Genomic DNA, 16379 nt, shown 5'->3' on the forward strand with positions numbered 1-16379 from the left:
TAGAAATAAGTTATGTTAATATACTGATATTTCATTTGAGGTTAACTTTATAAATGGACCTAATTACCTCAGGTTCAAAAACCTTTCGTAACTAATAAAAAAAAAATCTATTAGCAAATTTTTTTCTTAAAAATTTTTTAACACTAAAATAAACATAAATTTTACTACAGACTAACGAAACGAAATAAATAAAACAGTTACACATCGCTTTATAGACGGTTAAATATGACAGAAAAACTATAAATTTGTGTACTTTATTATTCAAGTAGAGATTTTATGTAATATAAACATTAAAAAAAAAAAGAAGAAATAATCTAAAATATTTGTGTTAAATGCTTGCAATTAAGATTATTAAAATAAATATTTAATCAAAGCTTTAAATAAAAAAAAATAAAAAAACAAAAATCAAATCTCTTTAAATGGTTGTACTTAAACAAAAAAAAAAAATGTCGTACTGTAGTAGAAGTTTTAGATAGACGATGCAAAAAAAAAACCCAAAAAAATAACAAAAAAAAAAAAAATCTAAAGATCCCAATTTACTTTGTTTTCATTTATATATAAAGAAAATATCTTTCCCAACTGTATTTGTTGTGACTACAAAAACCAAGAAAAAAAATTTAATAATAAATAATATTAAATTAAGTTTTAATTGCATATTTTATTTTTACTTGTCCTTAAATCCTTTATCCTGAAAATACTCATTCCTTATTAATTCTCAGTCTTCTATATAATAATAAACAGTACGCAGTGACATGAACGCTAATATCGACAGATATATTTATTAATCACAAAGGCACAAGATAGCAAGATACAACTTGATAAAGATATAATTAGATAGCAAGATACAATTAGAATATTATACAAAGATAACGCGAGGGATATGCTAGCCTGTAAGTGGATGCGATATGAAGGATGAGAGAGAAGACTGTCATTTAGTTCCTATATGCCATTGAACATAGTCATATGTCATAAGCATATGATGCAACATCTGGCCAATGACATATATATTAGACAAGGACACAGGGAACTCACTGACAATCTTCTCTTTCATTCATCGCAAGTTTGGGACCCTGGCGTTCTCTATTTGTATAAATTCTTTGATATGATCACAGTGCAGAGTCAAGGAGGGCAAAGTGGAAAAACATAATTAGGGTAGGGATGCCACTTCAAAGTTCCGAGAAGTCGGGAGATAAACAAGAAAGTATAGAGATAGTGAAATTAATCTAATTATACCACCGAATTAAAATACTGTTCGATATTTTTGATGTTTTAGACCAATTTTAGACCAGAATTTTCCATTAATTAAAATTAATATTTTTGCACATTCGAGCAATCAAACAATTATTTCATACAGTTGTTGAGATTCCAAATTCATTTCAGGAGTAAAGTTAATAATACGATAATAAACATTTAAATGCTGCTGAAATGCATCTGAATCTACATCTAAATTTGGATTTTCAATACATGTTCCAAAATTAGTAACAACACAAATTGGAATATAGCCATTATATGATTGATAATTAAATCCTTTATCAATATTTAAATTATGTAACGTATTCATCATTTGAAAATAACATATGCATTGTATGGGGTTCTTAAAAAATATAAAAATTTTTAATTTAGAATTCACAAAAAAATCTACGTCCACAAAAGTTACATTATTGGAGTAAATTGTTAAATTTTCCACTGAACTATTTTTTAAAGCCAACGGAGATAAATAATGTAAATTATTAAAATCAAAATTAACAGATCTTAGTGATTGTAAATTTAAAAATATATTATCTGGCAATATTTTTAATTTATTAGCAGATAAATTAATTTCTTGTAAATTTTTTAAACTTGTAAATAGTCCTGTTGGTAAAATTTCTAACAAATTATGGCCTAAATTTAAAGATTTTAAGTCAATCAAGGAACGAAAAGCTTCGGGATCAATTTCATGAATTTTATTCGATTGTAAACTCAGTTTATTTAAATAAACTAACGGCGAAAATACTTCGTTATTAATCACCGTTAATTGATTAGAATCAATCGTTAAGTATGTTAATTTTGAATAATTATCATGGTGATAATTTACTTTCAAGTCAAAACAATTTTTATGTGATTTTCTAAAATTTACAAAGTCTAAATTTAAGTTGAAATTCATATTTATCAGCGTAAAATTTAGAATTATGTTGTTTAGATATAAATCTAATTTATCAACTAAGAAATGATTGATATTTGTTGAATTTTGCTCCATGAAATCAACAAATATTTTTTCTGGAATTTCCTCTATATTCTTTCCTAATAATTTAAAAATTTTATCAAATGGATTATCGGTAAATAATAACATTTTTATTTTATTTTCAAAATCAACTAACAAATCAGATACTGTTGGAATTTCAAAACAAAATTCATTAAATATATTCTGTTTATTAGTATTGGCTAATAATTTAAACAATTGATCTGGAATTTCAGTAATATTATTTACTGATAAATCTAAATATTGTAAATTGCCTAAATTAGAAAAAGATTCATCATCAACTAATCTAATGGAATTGTTCTTAAATGATAATATTTTTAAATCGGTTAAGGGATCAAATATTTTATTTGGTATGTCAACCATCCTGTTTACTGATAAATCTAAATACTTTAAATTATTCAAATTTTCAAAACAATTATCATCAAATGAATTTATTTTATTATCCCGTAATAATAACGCATCTAACTTTTCTAGCGAGTTGAAAACGTTTTTGGGTATTTCTATTATTTTGTTTTCTGATAAATCCAAATATTCTAGTTGGTTTAAATTTTCGAAACAATTATCAACAAATGAATTTATTTCATTTTGTTTAAAAGATAAAGCTTTTAAAAAGCTTAAAGAATTTAATATTTTATCGGGTACTTCAATTATCTTATTTGCTGAAAAATCTAAATACAATAATTGATGTAGATTTTGAAAAGAATTTTCATCAAATAAATATATTAAATTTTCTTTTAGAGATAATATTTTTAACATTTTTAATGGATCAAATATTTTTTCTGACACTTCAGTTAAATTGTTTTCTGATAAATCTAAGATGCTTAATTTGTGCAAACTTTTAAAACATTCATCATCAAAAGAATTAATTTTATTATTTTTAAGTAATAAGACTTTTAATTCTCTTAAGGAATTAAATATTTTATTAGGAATTTCATTCATCTTGTTTACTGATAAATCTAAGTATAATAATTGATCCAAACCAACAAATCCATTTTCATGAAAAGAATCTATTAAATTATTCTGTAATTTAAGAATATTTAATGAATGTAATTTATCAAAAACTAAAATTGGAATTTCGTTTATCTTGTTTGCTGATAAATCTAAATAAAATAAATTATTCAAATTTGTAAAACAATCATCCACAAATGTATCTATTAAATTATTATTAAATAAAAGAACTTTTAATTTTATTATTGAATTAAAAACTTTTTCTGGAATTTCGTCAATCTTGTTTACTGATAAATCTAAATATTGTAATTTACTTAAATTTACAAAACAGTTCTCAACAAACGAATCTATTAAATTATTTCTTAATACAAGTACGTTTAAAATATTTAATGAATCGAAAACTTTTTCAGGAATTTCATTTATCTTGTTTGCTGATAAATCCAAATACGTTAATTTATTTAAATTTATAAAACTTTCGTCACCAATTGAACTGATTGAATTATTATTAAGTAAAAGTATTTTTAGTTCTTTTAAGGAGTTAAATATATCATTAGGAATTTCTGCCATATTATTTAATGATAAATCTAAGTATAATAATTCAAATAAATTTGAAAAACCATTTTCATGGAATGAATTGATTAAATTATCTTGTAATTTTAGTATTTTTAATATAGGTAACGTATCAAATACTCTTATTGGAATTTCGCCTATGTTGTTTACTGATAAATCTAAATAAATCAATTTCTTTAAATTCATAAAACAATAATCAACAAATGAATTTATTGAATTATTATTCAATAAAAGTACTTTTAATTCGTTTAACGTATCAAATACTTTTTCTGGAATTTCAATTATCTTATTTGTTGATAAATCTAAAAATGATAATTGCTGTAATTTGATAAAACAATCATCGTCAAATATGTCTATTAAATTATTATTGAGCAAAAGTACTTTTAAATTTGTTAACGAATTAAAAACTCTATCAAGTAATTCCGTTAACTTGTTTACTGATAAATCTAAGTGTGTTAACTGATTTAAATTTACAAAACATTTTTCATCAAAAGATTTAATTAAATTTCTATTTAATTTTAATACATTTAACGAAATTAATGAATCAAAGACATAATTTGGTACTTCAATTATCTTGTTTACTGATAAATCTAAGAATAATAATTGTTTCAAATTATTAAAGCATTCTTCATCGAAAGTGCTTATTAAATTATCATGTAATGAAAGAAATTTTAAATTTGTTAACGAATCAAAAATTTTATTTTCTACTCCCGTTAACTTGTTTACTGATAAATCCAAGTGTGTCAACTGATTTAAATTTACAAAACTGTCTCCGTCTATCGATTGAATAGAATTTTCATTGAGTAAGAGAACTTTGAGATTATTTAACGAATCCAATATTTCATTTCGTATCTCCTTAATTTGATTATTCGATAAATCTATGTAAATTAATTGATGTAAATTTGCAAAACAATTTTCTTCAAAATAATTGATTAAATTATTTTTTAAAGATAATATTTTTAAGTTTGTATTAAATATTTCGTTTGGTATAATTGCTAATTTATTGTTATTCAAATTTAATTTTTCTAAAGTAGATGGAAAAATATTTTTTGGTATTGTCTGTAAAAAATTAGAAGATAAATCTAATTCTTTTAAATTTACTAAAAAGATAAAGGAATTTGATTGTAAATTTAGTAGACGATTTCCTTTCAAATTCAGATATTCTATATTATTTGTTTTAGGTATAAAAGTATTTTCTGGTAAAAATACAATACTTCCATTTAGTTTTATTCGATTATTAGCTAAATCCAAATATTTTAACTGTGGAATATCTCCAATACAATTTGGTATTGTTTCTAGAAAATTATAACTTAAATTTAATTTTTGTAAATTATTTAATGATTCAAATGCATTCTTTTCAATTACTCGAATTCGATTGCTATGTAAATCTAGTTCTTCCAATGCATGTAAACCTAAAAATATGTAATTTTGAAGAGTTTCAATTGATGAATTTTGTAGAAATAATTTTTTTAATTGAATTAAGCCATTCAGTGATTTTTGTTCGATATATGTTAAAAAAACATTGTGTATTAGATATAATTCATTTAATTTTACGAGGTTTTTAAATGAATTTTCTTCAATTCTTGCAATATTTGTGTCCTGTATCCTTAATGACTGTAAAGATGGTAATTTAATCGCTTCTGATCGTAAGAATGTTTCAAGTTTTCCATGGTAATTCAGTTGATTTACCGTACTCTGAGAAAAATATAAAATAAAATAATTTTTAATATTTGAGAAGAGTTTAAGTTTTTTAATTCAAGCAAAATTGATTACAAATAATATGAATAGCTTGTTCAAGCATACAAAAAGCAGATATTTTTTCCTCATTTTTCATTATGCTTTAATAGGGGATCGGACTAAATTTTTTTTATCACTTTAATTGAAGAGTTCTTATTTCAACAATATAAGAGTGAAATTGGTTTTTAAAAATCTTTGCTAGTACCTATGCAAGATATGAACGCTTTAAAAATTCCTTATTAAACAAAGAGGAAGATATCCACTAGTGACGTCATACGTGGGTATTGCCATATAGAGATTACATACAAAACTTTGTTTTGCTAAAAAGAGATGGTCAACCTTTGAATGCAATCTTTGATTGCTTATAACTTCTTCGTTCTTAATCAATTTTAATTTCACTTTCAAATTTTGTCATGGTATCAAATCTAGTTTAACATTTTTTTTGGGTAAAATGGCCAATTCGACATCAGGATTATCTTCCATTGAGTTTTAGTGGACATAAAACGTATTTACTCGTTGATTTGTGTTTTTATGTTTTTTAGTAAATTTTAGTTAATAAAACAATACTTACCCGGATAGATGTAGATAGCGCATTAATTTCAGTTAAATTTGATGAAACATCACATTTTACTATTTGTTTATTAACATTGCAAAAGCCATGAACTTTATAATAATTATTAAAACTAATTAATAAAAATAATATAAAAAAATTAATATGCATGATTATTAAACCAGTTTGAAAACTTATTTTAAAATTAAAGTTTTAATAAAAAATAGCCGAAGCTCACATAATTATGAATAATATAAAATTAAGAAGTAATTTCATTCTATAGGTAGGTAGATACTTTTAAAATATCTATGAAAGGCAGTAGCGTCACAAATAAAATTTATAATTTACGGATTATTTTGTTTTATTTTTAATTATAACATTATTCAAATGGTAATCAATACATATGGGCATATCGTTTACGTACGGTACAGTCTATCAGATATAGATGTGAATGTGCCTTTAATTTATAGTTTAGTCGTAAAAAATAAGATATGTGATGCATGTGTGTGTCTGTTTGTGGCATCGTAGCGTCAAAGAGTTTGAACCGATTTTGATTTTTTTAATTTTCTTTGAAAGGTAATTTGATGGGGAGAGTTCTAAGCTATGTTTAAAGTGCGAGTTTAGGGTTCCATACCCAGAACAACTAAAAAATAGGCGATGATCCTCAAAATCGGTTCAGTTTCCAGAAGGCTTTAAGGCAAAAGGTAATTTAATGGAGAGTGTTCTTAGATACGTTTCAAAGGCGAGTTTAGGGTATCTGAAAAAATTCTCGGGGGTTTTTTAAATTTTGTAAATTTTACTTGTGTTTAATAATTTGCAAGCGATTATTCAATATTTTATAGTTTATTATTAGATAATTATTAATAAGGAAATTTTTATTCAAAATAAGAAACATATATGATGTGACCTTGAAATTGATTGAAATCTGTATATATTTATAATAAAAACAAAAAAATTTTTGAAAATTTTTATTTTCAAATTGTAATTAAAATGCAACAACTTTAGCTATATTTTAAGTTTAATTTATAAATTGAATAAATATTTTCTATATAAACAAATTAGGAGAAATATGCACGAATTAATTTTGATCATTTTCGATTAAGTGCTTTAAAGAAAAGAAACTAAAATCAAAGATTAAACGTTTTAGAGTCCTCCTTCGAGCCCTTTTTTAATAACATGATTGAGGGCTAGATTTTTACTTAAAATAATTGAAACTCATGTAAAAATATGACTCTTCAAAATCATCGCTAAAACCAGGGCCGGGTGAAGAATTTAAGGAACCCCGGGCCAAAAATCATAGGGGCTCCATGTAAGGGGATAATTTTTTTAAATTATCTTGACTTTCTGATTTTTACATTACCCTGAGTTATGTAGTTTTACATCAACCATTTGCTGATTGATTCTTATTAAATTTTTTGCATTTGATTGTTGGAGGGTCCCAGGACACTTTGGGACCTTGGCTGTATAAATCCAGCCCTGGCTAAAACACAAAGTCATAATATGACTTCACTACATCGATATTTGAATACCTATATCAATATACATGATCATAGCGAAATAGGATTATATGTATCATATATTACTTAGAAATTCAAATAAAATGGGCTTGTTCAGCAGAAACAGGCGACTTAATGCATATTCGCTTTTATGCAGATGCGCAGAAACTTTTCGCGTTAAAAATACCGTATTTATTTATGTTAAACGTAAAAGAACGGAGGCGATTGTGTCTAGTGTTTCCAATGTTTTCTCGATAGACATAGTCCCTGGTATCCTCATTAAAGTTCAACAGAAAATTGAAATTTTAAATTGAAAACAGTCTGGGGCTAAGGAGGATTTTTTTTGGTTAGATTCTATTAAACTCAACTTAGAAAAAAATTTTTAACAAATTTTATTATTTATTCAAAATAGCATAAATAGAACATTACCTAGACTATAAATAATCATTTTTTTCATTTTTAATTGTTTATAACTTTTGCAAATTATGTGCTGAAAAACGCTTCTAACACATTTTTCTAGACATCATTCCAACGAGCAAACTTGTTGACTAAACTATCAGAGAAAAACGAACAAGTGTAAACGTACTGCACCTCAAGAGCGTTAATAGAGAATAAAGTTAGGACGGGGTGTATTTTTAGCAAAAATCTGGATCAATACATTTTTTTGGAGATATTTTAATCATATGGAAATAAAATTTGAATACTTCTAAATTTAAATTTGGATCTTTTACACATTTTTCCAAGTTTGTTATTGTACAAAGTGGTATTTCACCATGTCTTGATTGAGAATGAGTACCTTGTCTAATATTAAATTTTTCCAATGTTTTCAACATTTCAAAATAACATTTACATTGGATTGGATTCTTGAAAAATGTAAAATATTTTAATTGTGGAGAATTAATGAAAAATTCGTCTTCAACAAATGTTAAATTATTAAAATGTACTGTTAAACGTTCCACTGGACTATTTTTTAATGATAACGGAGATAAATAATTTAAATTATTAAAATTTAAATTAATTGATTTTAGTGATTTTAAATTTGAAAATATATAATCTGGTAATATTTTCAATTTATTTTCATATAAATCAATTTCTTCTAAGTCGAGACAATTACTAAACAAACCATTTGGTAAAGTTTCTAACAAATTAAAGCGTAAAGTTATAAATTTTAACATATTCATTGTACGAAATGCACCGGATTCAATTTCAATTATTTTGTTCGATTTTAAATCCAGGTTTGTAACACGAACTAATGATAAAAACGAATCCTTCCCTATACGAGTTAATTCACTGAAATTTATTTTAAATGAAGTTAATTTTAAATTATTTTTTTTATTTTTTGCATCTAAAACACCTTTATCGATTGTTTGTAATTTATTTCTGCTCAAATCGAGTGTACTTAAGCTAAATAATGTTTCAAACGTTTTTGGTTGGATTGTAATTATTTCATTTCCAGTGATTACCAATGACGTTAAGTATTTAAATTTATTAAAGGTCCCTTTCAACAAATAAATAATATTGTTATCCCCTAAATTTAAAGTTTGAAGATTTCTTAAATATTCAAAATCGTCCGAATTTAACAATCGTATGCGATTTTTGTATAAATTTAAAACCTCTAATTTTGTTAAATTTCTGAACAGCATTTTTGATAATTCACTTAAATGATTTTCAGATAAATCTAAAACCTTTAATTCAACCATATTCTTAAAACAATCTTCATCGAATGATTTAATTAAATTTTGGTTTATTGATAAAGTTGTTAAATTAGTTAACTTATCAAAAACGCCGTTTGTTAATTTTGTAATATTATTTGTATTTAAAATTAATTTTTTTAACTTGGAACCAAATACACTTTCATTTTGAGGAATTGTGACCAATCCGGTAAAAGACAAATCAATTTCAATTATTGATTGAAAATTAAAGTTACGCTTTTGTAATTTTAATTTCTGATTACCACTTAAATTAATATATTCGAAAGTTGATTTCGGAAGGACCATGCATTCTACCCCATTTTTAGGTGATCTAACCAATGTAAAACTAGTTAGAAACTCTTGCGGTGAAATTTTTTCTATGTCGTTGTCATGTAAATCCAAGTGCACAATTTTAGGTGTTTTTCTAAATAATCCTGCTGGTATTTGTTGTATTTTATTATTATCTAAATATAATTCCTTTAAATTATTTAATGACTTTAATGCATCTGGTTCAATAATGCGTATACGATTTTCTCGTAAATTCAGAATTTCTAAATCTGTAAGTCCTTCGAATATATCATTTCCTATGACTTCTATAGCACATTTAGTTATTGTTAATTCTGTTAATTGAACTAATCCGCTAAAAGTTTTTGGTTGAATTACAGAATAATATTTATTTTTTTCTAATTGTAATTCTGTTAAATAATCTAAATTAGCAAAAGCTTCTCCCTCAATTCGTTGAATGTTTGTGTCGTGGATTTTTAGTATTTGTAATTCAGATAATTTAAACGTTTCCGCAGGTAAATTTGTATCGTTGTTTCCAGCATAATTTAATTCTGTTATCGTTTCCTAAAATAATACATTCATTTTATTATATGTCTCTCAGTTTTTTAGTTAAGTCCAAATTCAAAGATTAAAATTTAGAAGTCACCAGACCAGGCCCGTGCGCAGGAATTATCAAAGGGAAGGGTTCAAACTTTTAATCGCCATGTTAGGTCATAAAGTCAATAAAAACCAAAAATTCTTTTTTTCGAATAAGAGAACTTAATAAGGTCAAAATGTGAAATTCAGTCACTGTTTTTCAATTAGAGAATTCTGCGAGGTACAGTTTAGCCGATTTTCAGTCATTGTCGATCTAACGTAGATATGTTTTGAGACGAAGCAAGGTTGAAAATAAGCGTTCATTCGTCAACGTTGTCACAGACACAACTGCCAGAACACAAAGCATTTAGTAGACATTCGGAAACGCATCTTTAACCCCGCCCGGCAATGTGTTTTCGTCAAAGGTAAGCTTCCGCCTACCCAGATGTCACGGGATAAAATATTGCGATGATTCAAAATTCGAGCGTTAAGTCCGATCTCCTCGTTAAGATCCAGTTTTTCAGTTTGAAGTACTCGACTCAAAAACAAAGTCAAAGAATGTACCTAGCTCAAAATATTTTTAAATTTAAAAAATTTTCACCGACTAGTTTTGGAGAAATCTACGAAAACATATTATCTATTTACTGTTTTACCATAAAATCAATGTTAAATATGTCTATTTTTGAAGGCATTTATTTATTTAAATAGTCGAACAACTCCCCCTAAAATTTTCATAATTGATTGTGACTCAGTTCAACTTGATATAAAAAAAAAACACGCTTTTTATGAAGTATTGCCTTTGTGTTCGTATATCCTTAAACATGTAGTTTTAAACTATGCAGTAGTAAAATAAATAACACAATTTTTTTTAGTCCAACTTGGCCGACATACTTATCAAGTGAGTGAAGATTTTAAAAGTGAAATGTAAATTATGATAATTTTTATTGAATAGTTACCCGTATTGTTGAGGATAAGTTATTGACTTCATTAAGGTTTGATGTTTTATCACATTCGACTTCTTGTCCATGAACTTCACAATATGCAATTACATAATTACAATTATTTAAACATAAAATCAACAACAATAATAGAAAAATCATTATTAAATCTTTTATTAAAATAAATTTGATCAATTTTTATTTGCATGCTTTTTTTAACCAAAACAGACAATTTTTTATATTGCCACAATTTTTTGTTTCATGTTTAAAAACTGGTATTTTGATGAACTGTGACGTTTCATATCAGTTCAAAGTATAAATATATTTTTATTGATAGCTAGCACGTACATATTTCATTTAACTCAAATTTTGCCTGCAGGATTGGAAAAGTGAGATAGGGATGGTTTAATTTCAGATGTACAAATTTTTTTTATCAATTTGATTCGAAGTTAAGGGAAAACTGTAAGTACTCTTTTGAATTACAATGTAGGCATTGACGTTCTTACAATGTTAAATATGTAAAATTTCATTAATCTCGGAATATAATTTACAGGGTGTCCCAAAAGCCCTCAGCAACTCTCTTCTTCTAGGTCACGTACAGAAACAAAGTCAATTAAAGGTCAACTCGTTTTCGTTACAGGTAAGCAATTATAGGTCTATACCAAAGTACTGGAAACTTTCGTATGGCTGTGCAAAATTCATATATGGTTGTGTAGTACTCCCATAACTTAATAAGAGAATGTATCTGTAAAAAGCTCATTGTTTTATTTTAAACTATATACCTGTTATTTAAAAATATAGATACCATTTTTAAAGCATCTCGTTAGCCATTATAATATATTTAGTAAGAAGAATTTTTATGGATGTTCTTATGTATAAGACAAAGAAAGACTCTTCAGACATTTTATTGTGTGTAATACGTGTGTAATCTTATCATTTGATTTAGATAGGAGTCGCATCACACACAGTAAATTGTCTGAATTGACTGGAAAAACATCCTGTATCACTATCAATCTCTAAAGGTATCCCTCAAAGTTTTACTCAAAGTGTCCCTTGAACTTTAGCCTATCGTGGTCCTACTGGATACAGAATGAACCGGAAACAATTTACCTTAGAGTACCTACATAGCTATAGAGTTTAATTTTTACAAAAACGCGTTCTTTGTATTATGCGCAGTATTTATTCCAGTTTAAATTGACATCACATTGTCTTGGTCCAATTTTAATCATATGAAAAAATAATTTGAATACATCTAAATTTAAATTTGGGTCTTGCACACATGTATCCAAGTTTGTAACTGTACAAACTGGTATAGCACCATATACTGAATCACGTTGAAAACCATGCTCAATATTTAATTTTTCCAAAGTATTCAACATTTCAAAATAACAATTACATTGAATTGGATTCTTAAAAAATACAAATTTTTTCAATTGTGGAGCATTCATAAAAAATTCATCTTCAACAAATGTCACATTATTAAAAAATATTTCGAAACGCTCCAACGAATTACAATCTTTAACAGCTAGCGGTGATATATAATTTAAATTATTAAAGTTTAAATTAATTGATTTTAGCGATTTTAAATTTGAAAAAATATAGTCCGGTAATATTTTTAATTTATTTGAATATAAATCAATTTCCTCTAAATCCTGGCAATTACTAAACAATCCATTTGGTAAAATTTCTATCAAATTTTCACGCAATATTAAAAATTTTAACTTATTCATTGTACGAAAAGCTCCAGCTTCGATTTCGATTATTTTATTTTTCCATAAATCAAGTTTCGTAACACGAACTAATGATAAAAACGAATCATTTTCTATTCGAGTTAATTCACCATAATTTATTTTAAATGAAGTTAATTTTGAATAATTATTTTTATTCCTCGCATCCAAAACACCAGGATCGATTGTTTGTAATTTTGTTCGGCTCAAATCAAGTGTAGTTAAACTAAATAGATTCTCAAAAGTTTTTGCTTGAATTAAAGCAATTTCATTTCCAGTAATATCCAATGATGTTAAATATTTAAAATTACTAAACGTCCCTTTTAGTAAATAAGTAATATTATTATCTGCTAAATTCAAGGTTTTAAGATTTCTTAAATATTGAAAATCATCAAAATTTAACGATCTTATTCGATTTTTATTTAAATATAAAAATTCTAATTTTGTTAAATCTTTAAACAACATTTTTGAAATTTCGCTTAAATGATTTTCTGACAAATCCAAAACCCTTAATTCTATCATATTCTTAAAACAATCTTCATCAATTGAATTAATTAAATTTCGATTAATTGATAAATTTATTAAATTAATTAGCCTTTCAAAGATTCCGTTTGTTAAATTCGTAATGTTATTTAAATTTAAGACTAATTTTTGCAATGTAGGACTAAATATATTTTCATTTTGTGGGATTGATGTCTGGCCTGTATTTGATAAATCGAATTCAACCAAGTTTTCATTAAGGTGATTATTTTTTTTGTCAGGTTTGAATCTTTTATTACCACTTAAATTAATGGATTGTATATTTGATGTGGGATATGAAGAGTATGCACCGTCAGTATACGATTCAACTATATGTGTAGCAAGATTTAAAGGTGGAATTTTTTCAATATCATTGTTATGCAAATCTAGATACACAATTTTTCGCGTTTTACCCAAAAACAATCCTGCTGGTATTTGTTGTATTTCATTATTATTTAATATTAAATGTTTTAAATTACTTAATGAATTTAAAGCATTTGGTTCAATAACACGAATAATATTATCTGCTAAGTTTAAAGTTTCTAAATCTCCAAGCCCTTCAAATGTATCATTTCGTATAATCTCTATTGGACATGTAGTAATTATTAATTCTGTTAATTGAAATAATCCGCCAAATGTTTTTGGTTGAATTTGAGAATAATATTTATTACTTTCTATTTTTAAATGTGTTAAGTAATCTAGATTTGAGAATGCTTCTCCTTCAATTTCTTGAATATTTGTACCGTAGATGACTAATACTTGCAATTCGGCAAATTTAAACGATTCCAGTGGTAATTTTGTGTCATTCCTTCCACCATATTTTAGTTTTGTTATTGAATCCTAAAAAATAAAAATGTATTAAATAATTATTTTGAAAGTTCATAAAAAATACACACACCAAAGTATTAAAGGAAAAATTTGTTTCCAAAAAGGAAATTTTTTAAACACAAAATTTCAAACAGTCGTATCTCTACGAAAAATCATCGAATTTGGAACTGCGATAGCTCATTTGAAGACTGATACTTTCTAGTTTTGGAATCTATTGCTGAAAATTTTTTATTACATCTTGCCTCTTTGAAATTTTGTTAGAACCACTCGAAAGCTTGTTTTTTTTTTCTTGAAAATGAGCTATAAAAAATTTCCATGGAAGCTTTTTGGACCAAAATATACGCTTTCCAAGCAAAATTGACACTTACTTATAGATTTAAAATCCTGTATCTTTTGAAATTATCATCGCACTGAAATTTTTTTCATTCCAAAACTTAAAGTATTTTTTTTAAGCCTTGGATATTGTTTTGTAAAGACTTTTATCATTCCTCCGCCTTTTCGTCAAAAAACAGAATTGTTCCATGTTTTAATCGCAAACATGGAACAATAAATGAAACTTCCTTGACATTAACCCAACCTACCTACCAATTCTTCAACCTTGTATCTTAATTTTGAAGGTCTGTAGAGATGAGCAAATCGAAGCATCTTAGAAAGCATCGAAGAATACTGTTCCTGGGAATCTCCCTTTTATAACATCCTTCTATATAGGCCTATATACCCGGTACAGTAATCGTAAAATAGCAGAAGGTATAGGATATATTTCGTACCTACATCAGAAATCCTCAATAAACCGTGTTTTAGAGGTCATGAAACGGATTTATTACACACACATCTCACCTTTGACTGTATCGACGGAGCATAAATCCTCTATCTATATTTTTGGGGAAAATGACTAACATTCTTACCCGTATTGTTGAGGATAAGTTGTTCACTTCATTAAGATTTGATTCAGAATCACATTCAACTTCTTGTCCATCAACTTCACAATTTGCAATCACATAAATACAATTATTTAAACATAAAATTAACTACAATAATAGATAAAACATTATTAAATATTTTTTAATAAAATTTGTTTAAAAGTTGTCCTCATACTATGTACTAAAACATTTTTTACGTTCTTAAGGAAAAAAAGCAAAATAAAAAGATTTAGAAACTACTTAACTAAGACCAGCAATTACGTAAGACTAGCAGTTACCCGTCTGATTTGCTCGATAATTTCAATTTTAAAATTAAGGACTGCCGCATTATAGGCTTCATCTTTCTTGTCTTCCAAACATTTTTTATAATGGTAATGAAAAACATGCAAGATACAGACTACCCCACGCTATAGCCTTCAACTCCCTTCTCCCCTCCATAACTGTCGAAATACAGTCAAACCTAAGACGGTGAGAACTGGATAAGTGAGAAAACTCTATGAGAGTAATAGCCAGGACTCGTCATTTTAAGCTCCCAAAACCTCTATTAACGAGAAACAGAAACCTCTGTAAGAGAGAGTCGTTGTTCCCTCATGGACCTCCGTAAGTGAGACTGCTACTTATCTATACCTCTATAAGTCGAGGTTTATTTATCTATATTATTTAAGAGAAACTATAGCTTCAATTTTACTAAATTCGCACTTGCTGTGACTTCTTATTTCTGCGTACCTCTATAAGAGAGAAACGCTACCCATATACCTGCATTAGCGAGAAACTTGGGTTAGTGAGAAACCTCTATAAGTGAGAATGAAATTGTGCTCCCTTGAACTTTCGCTTAACCAGGTTTGACTGTATATTTTACTTTTTATTATGAAACCAAACTATTAACTCTTTGCTTTTAAAATTGAAATTATAGCCCATTTTACTCGGTGATAAACATTAAAAACAAACATACAAGCAAACAAAAAATCAAATCTTTTCTCTTTATAATATTCGTATCATTGAAGGTCAAATTGTTAAACTTACCTATGTTTGAATTTTGTACAGTGGCGTATTTAAGTAATTCAATTCGAATAAAATAAAGTCATAAATAAAAGCTTTGTTAAAACAACATCAAAAAATGAAATTTAAAAATCATTAGTCGATCGAATAGTTTCAGTTTCGGTTTCGACCAGTTTCAATTAAAACAGCTGAAACTTAAACTTTGGCTCACCTACCTATCGTATATATTATTTGTCCAGCATGTTTTTAGCCACGGGTACCGCACTATGGAATTCTGTACGGGTCAAACTAGTATTTTCTTATTTTATGATGGGGGGAAATTTACTTGGGGAACAAATCTGAAATATTAAAAATCG

The 16379-nt window shown here is 26.3% G+C and overlaps 3 protein-coding genes across 3 annotated transcripts; all 3 read right to left on the minus strand.

The window, feature by feature from the left end:
* Positions 1 to 1333: 1333 nt before the first annotated feature.
* LOC123296017 (leucine-rich repeat-containing protein 15-like) lies at positions 1334 to 3754 on the minus strand. Its single transcript, XM_044877478.1, has 4 exons — positions 3563 to 3754; positions 2358 to 2539; positions 1693 to 1958; positions 1334 to 1527 (listed from the first exon to the last, which is right to left on the minus strand). Exons 1-4 carry the CDS (start codon positions 3752 to 3754, stop codon positions 1334 to 1336), a joined length of 834 nt encoding a protein of 277 aa, XP_044733413.1.
* Positions 3755 to 3903: 149 nt separating this feature from the next.
* LOC123296018 (leucine-rich repeat-containing protein 15-like) lies at positions 3904 to 5591 on the minus strand. Its single transcript, XM_044877479.1, has 5 exons — positions 5531 to 5591; positions 4972 to 5169; positions 4283 to 4674; positions 3995 to 4216; positions 3904 to 3915 (listed from the first exon to the last, which is right to left on the minus strand). Exons 1-5 carry the CDS (start codon positions 5589 to 5591, stop codon positions 3904 to 3906), a joined length of 885 nt encoding a protein of 294 aa, XP_044733414.1.
* Positions 5592 to 8589: 2998 nt separating this feature from the next.
* On the minus strand, positions 8590 to 15364 carry LOC123296019 (toll-like receptor 3; the record flags this gene model as incomplete). The annotated part of the gene is made up of 6 exons (XM_044877480.1): positions 15303 to 15364; positions 15010 to 15127; positions 13229 to 14116; positions 12641 to 13159; positions 11049 to 11210; positions 8590 to 10080 (listed from the first exon to the last, which is right to left on the minus strand). Coding segments are annotated over exons 1-6 (3240 nt in total), but the record flags the coding sequence as incomplete, so codon positions are not given.
* Between the last annotated feature and the right edge of the window lie 1015 nt (positions 15365 to 16379).

Source organism: Chrysoperla carnea, chromosome 3 (assembly GCF_905475395.1).
Source record: "Chrysoperla carnea chromosome 3, inChrCarn1.1, whole genome shotgun sequence".
Classification (NCBI taxonomy): Eukaryota; Metazoa; Arthropoda; class Insecta; order Neuroptera; family Chrysopidae; genus Chrysoperla; species Chrysoperla carnea.